Source organism: Rhipicephalus sanguineus, chromosome 9 (assembly GCF_013339695.2).
Source record: "Rhipicephalus sanguineus isolate Rsan-2018 chromosome 9, BIME_Rsan_1.4, whole genome shotgun sequence".
Lineage (NCBI taxonomy): Eukaryota > Metazoa > Arthropoda > Arachnida > Ixodida > Ixodidae > Rhipicephalus > Rhipicephalus sanguineus.
The window spans coordinates 71793301-71813496 of record NC_051184.2 but is presented as its reverse complement, the minus strand read 5'-3'; the positions used below and the strand labels follow the sequence as shown (position 1 = coordinate 71813496).

Below are 20196 nucleotides of genomic sequence, written 5' to 3'. Positions count from 1 at the left end.
GAACACTGTCAAGGAAAAAAGTCGGTAATATATATATCAAGAAAATTTGTGTTATTTTTAATGTCGTAGTTGTTAGGCAATAGACTTGACGAGGGATTCCGTTCCAGACCTGCAGCAAGACGGCAAGTTGGGCCAATTGGTTGGGATTCATCTTGAACTTAGTTACAGCGCAACACTAGACAAGGATAAAAAGAAGGAAACGAACAAGACGGCGTTGACTCTCAACTGATAAGTTGAGAGTCAGCTCTCAACTGATCTCAACTGATCAGTTGAGAGTCAGCGCAGTGTTGTTCGATTCCTTCCTTTTTGTCCTTGTCTAGTGTTGCGCTGTAACCGAGTTCAAGATGAATGTAAGAAAACTGTTGTGTCGTGTCGTGTTTATGTAAGAAAACTGTCACACACTCGCAGGCTGCACAACATCAACGTCGACAATGATCTTTAGGTTGCTCCTCGCCGCCGGAACGATTGCTGCCGCGTGTGGAGCATTAAACAGCACGAGGCCTCACATCGTGTTCATCTTCGCCGACGACCTGGTAAGTCATTTACCGGTGTATCTGTCGGCAGCTGTTAAACTTCCTTTTAACGGAAGTGGGCGGCGTTCCTTCTGCTACGCCGTCGCACCTGCAAGCGGCTGGCGGTGCAAAGGTCGTGTGTGGGAAAGGCAAAAAAAGTAAAACCAATTCCACGTGGTAAAAGCTGTCAAAACAGCGAAGCGCTCTCGTGCCAACTGCCATTGCCGCTCGCGGCGAGCGGCTTTCTCCCTCGGCAGTACTACAAGTCGCAAAGGATAAAAACCAGCGGAAAACACAGGACACAGCGAAAAGAAGTCGAAGGGACAGGCTGGCTGTCTTTTCGCTGTGTCCTGTGTTTTCCGCTGGTTTTTATCCTTTGTGACTATGTGCCAACTAGCCCAGTCCAACGCCTTAGTACTTTTGTATACTTTTGTAGTACTTAGTACTTTTTTTACGAGTCTTGGCCATCTTCGGAAAGGGCGCGGTGCACGTAAACTCCTGCTCGAACACACGTACGCGTTGCAGCGCGTCAACGCGTGACCTTTTGACGCGGCGTCGCGCCCTCTCCCTATGGGGAGAGAGGGCGCGCGGCTACGCGAAGCTGCGCGTTGACGCGTTGCAAAGTCACGCGTTGACGCGCTGCAACGCGTACGTGTGTTCGGGCCTTTATGTCCATAGCCGGTCGCCTCTCCTCCTCGCGCCCAGCGCGGCCTCTCAGTGGTCGCCTCCTCCCCCCGCCTCCTTTCGCCGAGTTGCGCAACGACAACGGCGAAGGATTGACTAAGAGCAGATTCGCGGTTAAAAGCGGAATTGCAGAGTGGAATAGCATGAGCTAGCCGGGTAATGATACAAAAGTGATTTCTACACACGTCGTTGTCGTCGTCGTCCTTATCCGCGTTCTAGCGTTAGTATCATTGTTAATGCTATTACTAACACGAACAAACATGTTTACCTGTCGTGAACTGCACTCACACGTGTGCTTTTTTTTCAAACTCAGACTCAGCTCTGCTGTAGGGTAATGGCATCAAAGCCATGCCAGGCATCGGCAGGTCCGGCGCAATATTTATTTATTTATTTATTTATTTATTTATTTATTTATTTATTTATTTATTTATTTATCGATCTATTTATCTATAGATACTGCAATCCCACAGAGAGGATTATCGCAGGGTGGTAATTACAATCGCGAGTATTGTAAGATAAACATAAACATAAATATGGAAGCAAAACACACCTGTATGAATACAAAATTAACGCTAAAAATGGCAGGTATACAATATTACAAATACACAATCAACAATGCGGACAAAATACATTTAAAGGAATATAGGATACCATAACTGTAGAAGAAGCCAACTTAGCGAACTGTTAGAAACACAGAACAAATATTTGAGGCAGTTTCTTGAACATATGCAAGTCATGGAATAAACAGCGGCGTTAACTGTACACAATTTCAAAACCAAAAACCAACGCAGCTAAAGACACGAGGCGAAGAGTTGTAGAGATATCTGAAGAACTAAGTCATTGGTAAGGTTGTTCTATTCCCTGACTGTCCTCGGGAAAAACGATTGCTTGAAACAATTATTGCTTGATTGAAACGATGTCACAGTCAGATAATGGCGGTTGCGTGTATGGCAATTACATCGATTAGGGAATAAATTTTCCTGCTAATATCGAAGGGTCCTGAACAACTTTTGCATGGAAACAGCGAATGACCTCAGTATCGGAGTTTATTGCCTTGCGAATCGATTGCCGCAAAAATTTCTCGAATCCTTCAAGAACGAGCGGACTCACCGGGATTCGCCACAGGCTTTCAGCACTTTCTTCTCTCGTCCCGACGAGCACGCTGGAAGCTACACAGGGAGAGATGACTCGGGAGAAAAAGGTGCGCCAGTGCTTGCTTCATGACCTTGAAATCTACACTTGCTACGCAAGCAGAAAAAAGGAAGAAGGCAGACAGGATAGAGCGCAGTGGTAATGTGTATTGCCGCAACAGATTTCATGACCTTGAGTGCTTGCCATCAAACGCGATCGCTCTCTCCCGTTGCGATTACTGCGCATGCTAGTGTTGCTACTGTGTAATGTTAGCGCACTATAGGGCGGGACGCTGGCCCGTGGCGACATCCCGTGGCAAGAAGCGCATTTGATACAAACGTCGCTCCTGATTTATATCAGCTCTCAGACAGCAGCAACACTTTGCTGCTTGACGACATAGAGCTGGCGCCCCGCTTACCGATGTTAGTGAGTACGGAGCGTCTGTGAATAGAGTGCACTTGAGATAGCGGCAACTTGGCGCTCCGCTTGTAACCTCTACGTGCCGCGGCCGACTGCAAAATTTGGCTGAACTGTTGGCAGCAGTGTTTGCTGTTCGTAGAATGTATTTTTTTTTCGCGAAGCCCGAGGAGTGGTTCAAGACCCCTCTGTACCAAAAGTCTCGTGAAGTTAAATAAGGAAAGGTGCAACGAGCTGGTAGCACGGAGTTACGGGAGTGAGCGCAAGCATCTCGCATGCCCCGTGCAACAGCCGGCCCATAGTGGAGCCGTGTCAGGTTGTTAGCGCAGCTTTGCAATGTCGCGTATGGAGTACTGCTTCGTAGACTGTGCTAATAGCTAAAAGAATTGCACCCCTGGAGTGAATTTGTTTCCGCTTTCCAGCGCGACAATGCTTCAGAAACCAATGGGAAAGCTAGATTCGCAGCATACGTCGTGTGAAGCATACGATCCTGGGTATGTTTACAATGTACATGCTGCAGCGAGTTCGCGGTGAATTTACGCTCCATGCAAGATAGCTGGTACTTTTACAGCGCTGACGGAACCATGTGGCAGCCAGCAAGGTGATCTCGATTCTGCATTTCGTTCGCGGAAAGCCATCGACGGATCCAGCTTCTCCCTCATAAGCTCCTCCTGTTTTTCCGACGACGTATCACATTTCTACTAATTGCATTGTTCGTAAGCGGGAACAGTAAAGAACAAGCCCTGGACGCGTGGCACATTGGGAACCGCGAATGTCAACAGTTCTTTCAGCCCAGCCTGTACCGCCTTCAGCCCTTGACAGCACTGCGCGTGCAAGCGAAGCCGCGTGCTGTGTGGTAGTGCTACGTAACAGCTATATCACATGCGAAGCTGACGCATAACATAATTACTCACCAACTCGCGCAGCCCGAGCAACGTCCACAAACGGAACTAAAAAAAACAGCACAGAAAGCTTCGCTCACCTGCTATACGGCATCACAAATTGCTGTACGGTTCGGCGATCTTACGTTTTTCTTGCGCCCATTGCACAAGGTGGTGGCGGTAACAACTTTATTTCGAACTCCGGCACATTCGTGGCCTGAGCGTCGGCCGCCCCCGAGGAGGTCCGGCGACCCTGTCTGCTCGCCGCCTCACGGGCTTGCTGGATGGTCCATAGTTGATCTTGCAGGATTGAGCTGCGCAGGGGGCCTTCCACCGCGCCGCAGCTCTACCTACAACCTCACATTCCCAGATAATGTGTCTAAGGGATGCGTGTGCCCAGCCGCATGGTTTCCAGTTATCGTCTGAATATCCTCCCTAGATGGACAGCGTTGGGGCATGTAGTGGTTTGCAAACGCCTCTAATCTACCGTTCGGGCTCTGTCGAGTTTGGGTTTTGGGGTTGGGTGAACACGCCTGGATTTCTGACAAAATTTTGTAACATCATAGGATCGGGTCATTCCGTCCCTCTCGGCCCAGCCCTCCGTTGGATTTCCAAACCCCTAGAGAGGATCTTTCTGCGCGGTCGCAGAACGTCAGACCTCGCGCTGCGTGGTGGACCTCCTAATTGAGGTTGGGTACGGCAATGGGAAAGAGGGGGAAGGGGTGAGGGGTCGTGTGAGTCGGGCACCAAATTAAAGTGTTGCTCCTCCCTTTCCTCGGAGGTGATAGGACAGCTACGGCCTCTGGCGAAATGTCAGATCATGTACCATATGTGGCAAAAACATGAGGCTCAGGTATACCGGAAGAAGTGGCCATAGCCCGAGCCATCGTTTGTCCCAGATGCAGGAACATCGCACAAGGTGGTCTAAGGCTTTTAAGATCACGCTACAGCACATGTCGAGCGCAAATGTCACCATTTACTCAGTAATAAGCAGGCAAAATGATAAAAAACAATGCATACAAACCTCGGTGGTGTATACTTCCAGATTTAAGCTGGTCTGCCGCACGCATCGCTACTTCAATGCACTCTGTCGCACGTCCGTGTTTTTTTCTGTCTCGTCGAGTACATGATTGCTTCGGTATAATTTATGTCTTTTCTCTTGGCTTGAGACCCTCAAAAATCCTGCACTGTTAACTTTCTGAAATCCTACCCGGTTTTACCTCACATGTAGCCTTCGCGCACACGCACTTCATACAATGCGGGGGTTGGAGACGGGGAGACGACAATTCGTAGCGCGTGGGTGGAAATTGAAGTGGCCACTATGGCGTTGGCGGCGCACAGGCGCACTGCACTGTTGCGCCATATGTAGGTACTGCACGCACTGCCAAATGACTAGGAGTACAAATTGAAGTGAGTTCAATGTTAACGTAAAGTGAATCAACGTGCGTTAAGGTGAACCAAGAGTGAATCGACACACATAAAAGAAAATCAAGAGCGAATCATGGGACTTAAGTGTGACTGCAGAATGAATGAAGTGTTTATAAGTGCGAATGGACGTACAAAAAGGTGAATCAAAAGTGAATCAATGCGCATTCAAGCAAATCAAGGGTCAACCGGGGTTGCCAGGTTTGTCGACTTTGCGCCAAGTTGGCTACTTTTCTAGGACTGTGGTGGCAGGAAAAACGTCTTGGCTACTTCCTGGCTACTTTTATGTTCCCTCGACTGGAGACAAATTATGAATATTTGGCGAATCCGCAGCCGCTGTCGTTCGAGTATATGATGTCAAGACATAAGTAAACCGCGATAAAGGCTTATTGTTTTATTGGCATGACAAAATTTGTTTAGAAACGTTTTGCAACTGATTTCATACTAAATCACTAGAGGCCGAGGTGTGTTACCTGCTCCCTAGATTGAATTTGGCGCTTGCAGTTTACTAAAGCAAAGGCTTTCGGATGCGTGGCTGGAATTAAGGAAAAACTGTTGCATCTGGCTTGAATTTTCACACCGAAGTTGGAAGTCAACAGGACAATCGGAAGCGCTCCGTATTGCGCATCGAGGGCGCTCTACATGCAACGACATTAGAAATCAATGATTAAAAAACTTTGAGCGCGCAAAAGGACGTAAGACCAAAAGAAACAGAAACCACAAGCGCTTGTGGTTTGTGTTTCTTCTGGTCCTACGTCCTTTTGCGCGCTCAAAGTTTTTTAATCATGCGTTACCAACTAGCCCACCTAGCCATTTTGTTAGAAATCAATGTCCGACAAACAGCTTGTGTCATTTCTTGAAATTAGATACGGACTGCCACTCAGAGATTCTAACTGCTCGGATTTCGTCATCACGCAAGAAAGGATCGTGCAAGTTGCTTGGGGGAACCACGCGTCGGCTATCTCGCTTAAAAGGGGTAGCCCGCGTGCTGTGCCGGGGACTGGTTCAGTGGCTGCCCCTAAGGATAGACGAGAAGCCGGACAGCGAAGTCCAGGAGCCGGGGCAGCAGCTATCGGCCACAGCTATCCAGATACTACTACAATTTAGAAATTAATAACAGTAACTGTGACTTTTAGCACACTCATGCACACGTCCTTTGTGCATTTAGCACACTCATGGCACACGTCCTTTGTGCTTGAGCAGCACGCTGCACCTTTCGATCTGCTTGCCGTTCTTCGCGGAACATTCTAGTTTGTTTCTATAGCATTCATTGCTTCGCCCTTCCGGCGAAACTTGACTTTTATTGTCGCCAAAAGGCTGTTAGTTCCAATGCTTTTCAGAAAACTCACCCGAAACTCGTAAAGAGAACGCCCCTTTTGCAACAGCGGAAGACACTTCATTATGCTGAACGAAGTGATTCTTAAAGTCAGCAATTAAATCTTAAATCTCAACCATTTCCATTTCGAAGTGTTCGCACACATTCACTTGCATTTTCGCCAAAAGGCTTTTAAACTGAGCCGTTGAAATGGAAAATTTTCAACCGTTTTCCGACACGCGTGGCTACTTTTGGCTATTTTTAATTCCCGTGGCTTAAGTTGGCTACTTTTTGGTTAGTTCTTCAAATTTTCCAGCTAGTGTTTGTCTTTTTCACCTGGCAACCCTGGGTGAATCAAGTAGAGTAAGTGCTCATTAGAAATTAGTCTTGTGACTTCAGTGTGAAGCAAATATGAATACTGACTTATGTACAAATCAACGTAAATTGAAGTTAACCGAATGAATTAAGATTCATTCTAGTGAATTAAGAGTATCTCTAAGAGCATAGGCTTTTGCCTGGGAACAGACCCGTTGACTTTTTCTTATTTCTATACCGGACGTTAGTTGTGACGGCAAGACATCGGAGTGCCAAAGCTGAGAGCTGGGGGACAAAGAAAGCTTGAGTGAGTGAACTTGCAGCCCGGAAAGCAAGCACCGATAAAACCACAACGATACCGGTCGTCCGATCGCCGAAAATCAGATGCTACGGGTCAAATGGGTCCGCTCTTTATAACACCGCACAACCCTGAGTCATTGCACTGCTCACGTCACGTGCATTCCATAATAATGTGTACAAGCTATATTTTTGGCGTCGTGCAGCCCAATTCCACAGAACTTTTCGCTGCCGAATCGACGACGATATCATAATCGACTTATATAATGACCACCTGCATTACTACTTATATTAATATACATTGGCGTAGTCAACATATGCTCTCTCCCTCTTGTATTCGTTGGCGTGTGGCCAACGCGTACCAGAAGAAGGGAACATTCGAACTCCATAAAAACCTAGGCCGCCTCTCACATCTTAAGTAGGTTTGGGGCGTTAAACCTCAGAAGCAAACCAGCGAGCTTTCCTCGCAGTTCAAACGTGTACATATTAAATCAATTGAGTTCAATTTAACTGCGGCTGTTTGGAGCCCATTGGGTTTTCCGCTGAACAAAGATGCTAAACCTTATCAAAGTAATCCCGCGGCATTTATTGCATCCATACTTTAGCGTACCCGTGATAGCTCGTATCTGTCGTATCGATTACATAACGTCTATGTGCTATATGTCTATATAATCGTCATCGTTCAACAACATGACGTACCACCCTGCAAGGATCACCGAAAGGTGATTGTGGTATGTTTATATATTAGCAATAAATGATTCTATAGATTTTTATGTTTAGGTAGTGCATTGCATGCACAGGTGTCTTCTATCGCAAATTGTGCCATGGCATTTCAGTGTTATGCCACTGTGCAAGTCATGCTGAAAAAGAAAAAATAATACAAAAATTCAATTATTGCACTTCCTTCGCAACGATAACGGATTTGTTGTATTCCATTTGATTGATTTATTTTCATTGAGAGGATGCTACAGTTAAAATTTTTACTCAGTTCTCTTTTTAATTACTTCCGGGTATAGCTCTGTAGTGACGCAATTACTTTTGGTCGTGATGTCATCTGTTTTTCACTGGCCGAACTGTAACCGGCTTATAGAAAAAGCGTTTGTCGAACTTATAGCTGTTAGTCTTCAATTAGCCCCCCCCCCCTCATACTTTGTAACTGAAAAATAAATGAAGTGAAATGGAATGTAATTAAACTTCCGATACGGAAGATCAATAACCCTCAATGTTGCCGTTTTTGTTTTGGTTTGCCGGTTTATAGGATTTCGCGGCAGTTTAATTGCTTCAGCAAATAACATGTACACGTCGTAATAGGGGGCACATTCTCCAATATAAATTGTCACGAAGTTATATAATAAACAACGGCTGGGCTTGATTAATGACGTTGAATAATAAAAATCATTTGGCGTTTCACGCGTGACGATTCACGATATGATTTGAACTTTTTTTTAAAGTACTTGAACTTTATTTTGAACTTTATTTTGAAATTGAAATACAAGTGATAAATTGCATGTGTTATATACAAATACAGAAGGAGGTCTCAAAGTCGCAAGACTGTGAGTGAGACCTCCTATAAAATCATTAATCAGAGATACAACGCAATAGTAAACAGTGGTAAGGATAGAAAAATTAAGATAAACAAAATATACAGATAAGTACGAAATAGCGAATATAAGTTATACAAAATGTGTAGATAAGCACGAAAAAACTAACACAAAAATGCAATAACATTCGCTCAGTATAATATCAAGCATTATGACGGTAAGGAAGGAAAAATTGAGATATACAAAATATACAGATAAGCACGAGATAGGGACTATAAGTTATACAAAATATGAAGATAAGCACAAAATAACACAAAAATGCTATAACATACTCTGTATAATATTCAGCACTATGAATTTAATAAGTGCCAACGCAAGCCTTTTTTAAACATTTCGAGGGATCTATTTTTGATCTCCAAAGGTAAAGAATTCCACAAGGATACAGACGAAAATTTTATGGTAAACTTGCCATAATTAGTCCTGGGTTTGGGTAAAAGGAAGTTATTAGCCTTTGCAAAACGAGTAGATGACGCCTGAGGAAACTGACTTGAGTTTAGTAAAGGAATGGGAAGTTTTCCATTCACATATTTGTAGATAAGAATGCCGAGAAAATATTTGGCCAGCTTCTGAACTGATAAAATTCCATGTGAACAGAGTAAGGATGATGCATTGGACATGAAGCTACTGAACGTTATTATCCTCAATGCTTGGTTTTGAAGATGTTGGATGGCTGATAAATGAGTGGCATACGTGTTTCCCCATGATGAAATGCAATAGATTATGTTGCTGTGAAAGAAAGCGTAGTAAAGTGACAACAATATTTCAAAACGAAAGAAAGGGCGAACATTTAACAAGATTTGAATGGCATATGCGGCTTTCCGCGTAAGCTGTAATACATGTGAATTAAATTTTAAATGTTCATCAAGTTCGACCCCGAGAAACATTGTACTAGAGGTAGAGTGAATTTGAGTATCGCTTAGGTAGACAGTGGGGTTCCTAGGTATAATTCGATTAGGTGACGAAAATACAACAAAGTTTGACTTTTTAGCGTTTATATTTAATTTATTCTTATTGAACCATTTAACGATATTTTTCAGGTCGGTGTTTAGTTTAAACAACATCGAGTCAACCTCTTTATCTGCAGTTATTATAGTGGTATCGTCCGCATAGAGTATGCAGGACGAATGTGCTAGACAATGAGGAAGATCGTTGATGTAGATTAAAAATAAAAGCGGGCCCAAAATTGAACCTTGCGGAACACCGATGTTGATGAATTTAGGGTTGGAAAAGGTACCGGACACATATACCAACTGTTCTCGATCACGCAGATAGCTACGAATTAGTTCTAGTGGGACGCCAGATACACCAATTGACTCTAGTTTCTGAAATAAAATGACGTGAGAAATAGAATCAAATGCTTTTGAAAGTCAAGAGAAACACCAACAACACAACCGCTATCAACAGCAGATTTAATTTCGTCAGTTAGGGATATCATGGCAAGTTCAGTTGAGTAACCGGGCCTGAAACCAAACTGCTTATTAGAAAGAATATGAAACTTGTCTAAATAACACCTTAACCGTCCCACAAAAAGCTTTTCTATGACTTTACTGAAGAATGAGATAATTGCTATAGGCCGGTAATTCGAGATTAAGCGCTTGTCGCCTTTTTAAAGACGGGAATAATTTTTGCTTTTTTCAGGGCTGTCGGGAAAAATCCAGTTTCAAATACAAGATTTATAATGTAACATAATGCATCGCAGATTAAATGAGCTATCAGTTTCATGTCGGCAGCAAAGAACTTATCGAGACCAGCGCTTGTATTCTTAATACTATTGATAACGGTGAACACTTCTTCGGGTGACGTCGGATAAAGAAAGAATGAATGTGGTAATCGTGAACAAGTGTATTCGAGGGATGCTGTCGACTGCGGAATATCAATGCCGAACGAGTCATTAAAAGAGTTCGCGATATCAGATGGGTTTTCGATCACACGATTTTCTGAGTGAATCAAGGTTATATTCGAATGTACCATGGTCCTGCCAAGAAAATAGTTTACAGTTTTCCACTGCTGCTTAACGTCATTTGCGGCTCGCTTTATTTTATCTTCGAAGTACTTTAATTTAGCGGCTTTAAGTAACTTACCTAATGTGTTTGAGTATTCTTTATAGCGCTTTTGAAGGTTAACATTGAAAGGGGACTTTTTCGTCTTTTTGTATAAGTTATCCTTTTTCCGCAGACATTTTAACAGGTTAGGTGTCAACCACGGATTAATTGGGACGAGGTACTTTTTTCTGCTTACAACTAATGTTGAAGCGGCCATGACTGCATTTGAAATGATAGAGGAAAATTGTTGATAGGCTATTTCAGCATTTTTGCACTTCTTGACTGACGACCAATCACACTGCTCGATGATGTTAATGAATGATGCAGTATTTAGGTTATTCTTGAAGCTTCGACTTGTTTTATTATTACTGGAAATGCCTATGCTTGCATAAATAGGATAATGATCTGTGACAGGCACCTCGATGACAGCTGCTTCAGGAGGACTAATGAGGTTAGACAAAATGTGATCTATCATAGTGCCATTGCCTTGAAATGGAACACGAGTGGGTGCAGTTATGAGGCACTCATAGCCATATCCACTGAAGCAGGAAATGTATTCGGAAACCTTTGCGTTGGTGTCATCAAGAAGATTGATATTCATGTCTCCTAAAATAATCACCCGCTTCCCTTCTAATGACAGAGTATTCAACACCTCTCCTAAAGCTAGGCAAAACTCCAAGACAGATGACGACGGTGAGCGATAGATGCAGGCAACAACTAAATTCTTACTATCTTGCAAAAAATGTGGTTCATGAAGTTCGATCCACACGGATTCGCAACCAGGAATATTTAGTGCCAAGTCCAGTCGCCTATGATAGTGAAGGCATGATGATATAAAAACAGCTGCTCCACCATGTGCATCGTCGCTTCGATGACAGTATTCGGAGGAATAGGAAGGAAACTTAAATAGGTTCCTGTCAGATTCACATAGCCACGTTTCACTGATGCAGATGATGGAGAACTGGTGACCAATGGCTGACAACAATGTGGTAATATTATCATAATTTTTTCTTATACTTCGAGCGTTAAAGTGAACAAACGCCCTACATGGTTTAGACAGCCGTGATGAGAGTTCAGACGGTGAAATATACGCCATCCTGCGATTGGATAGACGCTACAACTGCCAAAGTAAAATATATCTAGGAGATAATGGACAGGTCGAGCTCTGATTTTATGCGAAACACCCTGGAATCAGTAGATTTCCTTGCTTTTATCTGACAGTTATCAGTCCAAAGAAACGCCCACTGTTTCTCTTTTTTGAGAACAAGTGCTTTAGCAAAAAGCTTCTATGAGACTCGTCGTAGTGGAGGGCTCCGGATGATTCGGACCACCTACGGGTTTCTTTAACGTGCACTGACGCCGCACAATGCACGAGCCTCTAGCACTTCACCTCCATCGAAATGCAACCGCCGCGGCCAGGATCCAAGTCCCCATCTTTCGGGGCGGCAGCCCTAACCACTGCACCATGAACAGCTGTAGGCCTTAGTAAATGTGCGCCTCTACTGAGGCCTAGAGTAGTGCGCTAACACTAACAATGTTTCTGGTACAACAGCGGAAAGAGAGCATCATGAAACGCTAAGCGACATTTCTAACCCACCATTTAGCTAACACCGTGACCATCATTTAGCAACACTAATCCGCATTTTCGAATCATTCGCCAACAGAAGCCAGACTTAGAATTCATTAAAGGGGTCTTTAACCACATTTCCAGGTAATCATCGCATAACCTCAGTATAGGACTTTATTGCCTCGCGAATCGATTGCCTCAAAATTTCTCGAATTATTCCAGAACGAGCCGAGTTACAGGGATTTGTCGCACGTGCTTTAAGCCCTTTCTCTCTTATCTCGTCGCGACGAGTGCGCTGGGAGCTACACAGGGATGGATGACACGGGGAAAAGAAGCTACGTCAGCGCACGCTTCATGACCTTGAGCGCGCGTCATGAAACGCGGTCGCTCTCTCCCGTTGTAATTACTGTGCGCGCTAGTGTTTCTAATGTGTAATTTTAGCACACTATAGAGCGCGGCGCTGGCACGTGGCGACACTCCGTGGGAAGAAGCGCATCTGATACAAACGCCGCTCCTGAATTATGTCAGCTGTCAGCAAATAACAGCAACCTGCTGTTTGACGACATCGCGCTGGCGCCCCGCCCACCGAAGTGAGTGAGGACGAGGACGATGCAAAGAAGATAGGGCACTTGAGAAACTGGCTACTTCGTGCTCCGCCTGTGAATTCTGCGGGGCTTGCACGACTACAAAATTCGTCTGAACTGCCCACAACAGTGTTTGGTTCGTAAAATGTGTTTCTTCAACAAGCCCGAGGGCTTGTTCAAGACTCCTTTGAGACATATTTATGCAACATTAACTATCATTTCATCAAAAATAATTATTACTGGTATAGCATGAGAGTAGTTGAACTCAGTCGTAATACTCATCGTGTACAGTTAAAAAGTGTGGGTGAATAAGACTCAGGAACATTACACAGTCACCGACATCTATTCTCTCACCCAATCTCTCCCTCGATGCCATTGAGAAGAAAAAACTTATTCTTATTCGGTTTGGATACACAAAACACACAAAGACACAGAGGAAATAAGGGAGGGCGCATTACGCCACGCAGGCAGCCTTGGTTGGCGAGCGCTCCGCGAAGCCAGCCGTGTCGGCCCAACACGCGACCCTTTACGTCAAGATGCACGCAGGAAGTGATATTCGCAGAGAATTTGGTTCTTGGTGCCCGCTAGTTTTTAACATAAGCGTGCCTGTTCGGCCGGCATACGGAGGAGGTTTAAAAAAATCACAGCATATCCACGGGGTGAATGATGATGAGTGGGGCGAAGCTACGGAGGGAATCATCTGTAAACCGTGAAACTCTTCCGTGAAATGCGCCCAGTACATAATATAAAGAGTGTGAAACATCGTGTATATATTAAACATCAAACTTTTATTGTACTGTTGGTTTACGTGGTCCCTTCATTATCACTTGTGATCGGTGAAATGCAAGGAAGAAGTCCGCTCCCGAGCGAAAGAGCGCCAAGAGCGACCGCATTCCCCGCTCGCCCTGTGCGAACTAAAGGCAAGGCTAGAGGGAAGACAGGACGCGCGTTCCACGACGCGAGGTCGGTAGCATGCCCAACGAAAGCCAACGGAACGCGATCGTGCAAGTGCTCCGGCTTCGCATCGCCTCATGGTTCCATTTAGCGTCCCAAAACCAAACATATTGCTCAAGGTGTGCCTTGCGTTTTTCGTAGAAATAATTTCTTTATCATGTACATTAAGACGAAAAGTTGAAAGCTCACTCGAGTGTATCGCCCGCAAAGTATGTCTTTTAGTGTGATTTAACTCTCGTACGGCAGGGTCCTCGCGCCGTTGCCGGTCCACCTCGCCCGTTGACGATCGGGCGAGGTGGCTACATGCAACTACTACTACTACACTTTAAGAAAAACATCTGGCGTTCTTTCGTTCTGCTTTTACAAAACATCTGGCGTCTTTCGTTGGTTTATTTCATCAATCAACGGCGTTTTGAACAAAATTTTTATTGCTTAATCACGCACAGGAGAAATCTCACCAGGCACTACCTTGGAGGTAAACAATGGCTGCTAATGGCAATGAGAGACAGAAGAAGTCGGCTTTTAGCTAACACTTACACTTCTACTTCTACTAACGTTTCCTACTGGAACATGCCAATGGCTGCTAATGGGGAATGAGAGACAGAAGAATTCGGCTTTTAGTTAACGCGCACGCTGCGAATTTTTTATTGTTCAACAACGCACAGGAGAAATCTCCCACCGGCACCACCTTGGAGGTCAAAGCGTAAGACTTGTTACTCACTACTACGACCACGACGACTACGAGGGACGAACGGGTGCCGCCTTAAGGAGCTTCGCCCCTAAAACAGAACTTAACCGGGATAAGTAAAACCTACCGCGTGCTCTGTCATTTTGATCACGTGTTGGGCCGACACAGTAGTATTCAGTCACACTGCGCAATGCTCCTTCCTAACATTTTCCTACCTCCATTGGTTCGACGCGCTTTCGCATCGCAGGGTTGGGCAGACACGAGCCTACACGGCGCGGTGCAAATCCCGACACCCAACCTGGACGCCCTGGCCAGCATGTCCATTGTGCTGAACAACTATTACGTGCAGCAGGAGTGCACACCTTCGAGGGCGTCGCTGATGACCGGTCTGTTTCCTATTCACCATGGTAAGCAACGTTCGTTTCCTTTCTTTTCGGGGTAACGACCTCAATCACGCTGTTCTTACTCACATCGTAGACGAAAGTGCGCTTTCTTGTTTGACTGAGCGCACCAAAGCCACGAATGCACGAAATGAAGATGCATATAGAACATCCTTTTGAACTCTATTTGCTTGTACGTATGACACCCTTGGCAACCAATGCGAACTGCTGTTCTACTGCCAAATAGCGTAGCATGGGTGAACTTTGGATTTTACCTTTATTTTTTTGTAATATGCACCAGTGCTGCCTTTCCGTCAGTAAGCTAATTAAACCAGGGTCCTTCTGGCTATAAATAAATCCCTCTCTGCTCCTTATCAGCGCCGATTATATTTTCTGTACGAGTATACATGGAAGAACTTCAGGGGAGGTTGGAGGCCTGAAGAGATGAAAATTCCTGGAACAAGGGCCGTCGCTGGAACGTTTTGACGAGTGGTCTTGTCTTCTTCAAAAGCAGCAAGTCGAAGGTTGCCTTGAAGAAGGCAAGACGACTTGTCAAAACGTTGGTTCCAGGGACACTCCGTGTTCAAGGATTCTTTCATCTGGACGAGTATGCATATGTGAGACACCGGCTCACGCCACCCACCGTGCTGACAACCGCTTTTACCACAGATCCTATGTTATTTCTGCTTTTCCCGAGCGTGTCTTGTAACACTGAAATAGTGAAATAAAAAGAACAGCAGCAGTCATACGAGAAGATCCTGGTAGGTGCGAACTTTTCTGACTGCGAACAGTAGAAGGAGGACGAGTCGTAAATGGCAAAGGAAACATCGCCTGTTTCTAGCCACTTGTAAATTCAGCCGTCACCGTTATTACCTGATTATGCCTCAATAGTAAAAAAATAAATTAATGTGTGAAGCTAACGTTGAAACACGAATGACATTTTCACAAAAGATGCTAAGTCTCCTCCTGCTCGTCACGAAACATGCGCTATCTTGACTCGCCCTGTTGCTGCCCGGTCTGTCCTCTTGTCTTGTTATGACCTGCTCTCCCTTGCCTAACCTGCTTCAGCGGAAGTTTTATTTTATGTTTTTGCTTGAGGGGCCATGCATGTTCCACATTTTCATGGTCAACTTGCAGGTCTACACGATCCCTTGCTCCCTGCTTCGACATCCGGCCTTCCCCTGCAAATGAAGTTATTACCTGAGTATTTGAAAGACCTGGGATACCAAACGCATATGGTTGGAAAGGTACAGGACCGTGCTGTTTCTATGAAAATCGACGTGAAATTGAATGTATGCTGCTGCTGTTGCACGCAAAAAATAACAAACGCAGCATTCCTGTAGCGCCTTGGTGCATCCTCGACTATTTGTATAGTAAATGGCCGTAAAAGTTTGGGTGTATGGGTGTAAAAAGGTGTATCCCGAAAGGAAACTACAGGATCACGTAGCGTCATCTTAACCACTATGGCAACAGGCCGCCGCAAAGAAAGCTTAAAGCTTAAGTCTCTACGCTGTACCCACCTACGTAAGTACCTTAAGTGTGTTGAACCTTCCTGTACCCGTAACTTGCACAAGCTAAACCTTTTGCCATTTTACTGTCTGCAACCGACATGGGATGTTATCGCCACTCCTACTATAGGCCATGATGGTCGTACTTTTTCTTGCTTTTAACTGGGTGCGCGTTTCTAACAAGATTGTTGCTGCCACCAAGTTTTCACTCATCTCAACATAGCCCGTCCATGACTGGCGTCAGTGCATCATTCTGCATTCTCAGATGGCTGGTGCAGCGCACATTCGAACATGCACGACGCTATTCGCATAGTGCCCTCAATCTGATGAGACACGTCTTTGAATCCGCTGCCACATCAAACAGTTTCGCGTACACCAGGTGCTGCCTCAATCTAAACAATAATACAGTTGCTGGGGACTCCAGTGGAGGGTGCATATTTTGTTGCATCTTGATCTCTCTTTTAAAGGGTATAGATCATAGGTCGCAAAAAAATTGGAGCTCACTCAGACTCATTCAAGAGATATATTTTGCTCTGAGGGCTCACTCGGACTCAGACTCACCAAAACTTTCCTCAACCGGACTCACTCGAACTCAGACTCACATTTTTTTTCAGCCGGAATCACTCAGACTCAGACTCACGGTTTCACCTGAGTCTGAGCGAGCCTGAGTGAGTTGACTCATGAGTCCGTTGGTGTAACATAAGCTTTTTCAATCATGGTGTCAATCCTCTCCTAGCGCCAATATCTCACATAATCAGTGCTCAGAGATACACGTTTTTATTTTGTACCTTCAAATACGAGTTATCATCACATATCATCATCACATATCATCATCACATGTCGATCCAGTAAGGACATCTTTAGGAAATACGTGACTCACACGAGAAATTTTTATCAAGAACTTCCCATGAAAGAGTTTGCAGGGGGAGATCATGACACCCCTTCACCTAACTTACGCCTCTGATCAATAAATATTGAGGTGGCGCTTGAATGCTAGTGTGCTGAGATATGTGTAAATAGATTTGAGTATAAACGTAAGCCGATATAAGGCTGATAGTAAGGCTGAAGATGCGTAGATAGACCACAAGTCGGCAATAAAAGGTGGAGCTCACTCAGACTCACTCAAGAAATATATGTTGAGCTTATCTAGGGCTCACTCGGACACAGGATCACCAATATTTTCCTCAACTGGACTCACTCGGACTCAGACTCACTAAAATTTTCTTCAACCGGATTCACTCGGACTTGAACTCACCAAAATATTACTCATGCGGACTCACCCAGACTCAGACTCACGGCCCAATCCGAGACGGAGTAAGTCTGAGTGAGTCTGACTCATGAGTGAGCTTGCCGACCTATGGTATAGATAAGGAATGATCAAAAACGCGAGGAAAAAAGGTCAAGTGGTAACACAAGACTGTTTCACAGCCCATTCTGGATAAACATCACGCAAATGATGCTGTTTGCAAGATTTATGTCAAATTGTAACTAACGTCTTCTGCATTGTCTACGTCTAGCCTTCGATTCGTAATTATACCACACTGAAATGCTTGCTCAGGTTTTCAGCCTGAGGTTTAATGATAGGCTTAACATTAGGAGATGGGAAGACAGCAGAGTGGACCTGTGTGCAAACAGGAATGGTCCATATCATAGTTCACACTGAGAGAAGCAACAGACATGCGCAGGCCTCGTGATGCCTAGGATCGGCAACCTGTAATTAGAGCGACTGAATGCGTACTACTTGGTGGGAAACGCAGACAAGGACCCCAGTGGGCTAGGCGGGGCGATGAAAATTAAGAAATTTGCACGCATACAGTGAAATGAGCTCGTGCTGTTCAGGGTAAATCGAATATCATTGGGAGAGGCCCTCGTCTTGCAGCAGACATAAATGTGCTGCTGCTGATAACGATGGTGACTTTCAATAGGTCGAGTTCAACATTGAAAACAACTAAAGGGAATCTAGGAGACATAATACAGCGGATATGTGTTCGTGGTGACTTTGGCAATCAATTATTAAATAAAGCAATCCATCAATAAATCAATCAGTCAATCAATTAACATTATTTTATTTCAGCATAAATGACCCTCAATGACGCTCGGTGGAACACGCAAAAAGCCATTAATCAGCCTTGACGCGGGAAACAAAACCGCAGATGAGAACCGATAGCGGTGTAAGAATTCCTGTGTTAATAATCAGCCCTAGTGTTTTTTTTTTTTTTTTTTTTGCAGAACAACACTCAACGATTGGGTGACGGAAACTGCTGTATAACTCGTTGTCAATGATTTTTATTATCTCCAGTGGCACTTGGGCTACAGCAGCTTTAACGCGACTCCCACAAGGCGCGGTTTCGACAGCTATTACGGCTATCTCAATGGTTACAACGATTACTATCAGCACCTGTTGGCATACGTGAGTACCCTGCAGCGCGCCCTTACACACTTGACGCTGGAAGCGTCCTTGTGCATGCGTTGTCACACTACAGGTTGAGTCTCAAAAGGGGCCTTGCGACATTTGTCCAAGCAATCATCTAATGATCTCACTATCGGAGTTTGTTGTCTCAAAGATTGACTGCCCACGCCCGGGCGATGTTATCAATCTATAATTTATACGGAACACCACGGCGACGGCGATGTCACAAAATTCGCACAGACTATCCATATACTATCGCGGTAAAATACTGCGGGCAGTTAACGGGCATGCAATCCTTCAAGCCACATACACATGCGACAAAAATCGCATTGGCGACACCCGGCCAGTCTGACCACAGCCCATTTTCGTTCTTCCTGGGAAACTAAGAGTTCAGAAGCTCAAAAATTAAGAAGAACAAACCCGGAAGGGACATGTTCCGGAACAACAGACATCTTTGTAACGGCAGTTGCCATCCAAATGTGATGACGTAAAAAGTTACTAACCGGACATCTGAGCCGGCTATCTGAGCCTGTAGCATCGCTGCTATTCCGGTGATTCCACCACATGTCAGACATGCACCTTTTTTGTAGGGTACTATCCCGTATCGCGCAATCGAGATAGGTTCGTTGCAGCGTTGTACAAACAAACGTGTACAGAGACAACACTAATTGCTCACCCAAATCGAACAATGGTACCTGCTCGGCGTTGGCACCGAAACTCAGCCTCTGCCTCTCCTCACCCACAGACAGGCACCGCCTCTGCTACACTCAACCGTTCCCTCCTGCTCCGCCTTGGCTCATCTTTTTCTGCATAGTTATCAACCTTGACCTTAGCCCTCGGCTGATGGCGGCCAACCTGAGATATACAATGTCCGATCAGTAGCGATACTCGCGCGTGCTACCTACCAACCTCGTCATGAGACGTTCAACGTTCGACTACGAGGCTGGGTGTTTGCGTTAGGTCTTCGCGGATATTTATGCATACTGAAAGTCATTCGAGATTCAGCAGACGCGACGCGCCGTGGAAGCTACTGCCCCAAATTGGTAGATGTTCAGACACAACGCCGCGTGGGCTGCAGCTGTTCTGACCGCAGCTCTGAAGCGCACCAGTTATCGTACATAATAAAAGTCACAGTTTCGCTTCAATGGAGAAACAATCAATGTGATAACAACAAATTGGAATGTTATACGAAGTAAGACTGGCAGCCAACTCCTTCGGAATCCGATTTGGCGTAACTCAGCAGGAGGCTGGTGTAAGGCAATGCAGCCGCCGCAGCGAGCGAAAGGACCTGCGGACTTTCTATCGCTTCAACGTGAACTGGGTGGCGAGAACACAGCACATACAAAGGTATCAGCCCTCTGCTGATCCCCGTCAACATAGGGCGCGCACGACCGCTCCCGGACCGCTCAAGGTACGCAGTTTCTGCCGGAGCCACGTTTGCGATATCCACTGCATGCAATCCTTTGTTAGCTTTAGACTGTTGTT

At 45.1% G+C, this 20196-nt stretch overlaps 1 protein-coding gene across 1 annotated transcript in view; it reads left to right on the top strand.

The window, feature by feature from the left end:
- The first annotated feature begins 431 nt into the window (after nt 1-431).
- The window catches only part of LOC119405633 (arylsulfatase B), a 49871-nt gene continuing 30106 nt past the window's right edge, over nt 432-20196 (top strand). The window contains exons 1-4 of the mRNA XM_049419469.1: nt 432-533; nt 14661-14820; nt 15931-16040; nt 18601-18711. Coding sequence (XP_049275426.1) covers nt 432-533; nt 14661-14820; nt 15931-16040; nt 18601-18711 — 483 coding nt within the window. The remainder of the gene's footprint in view (nt 534-14660; nt 14821-15930; nt 16041-18600; nt 18712-20196) is intronic.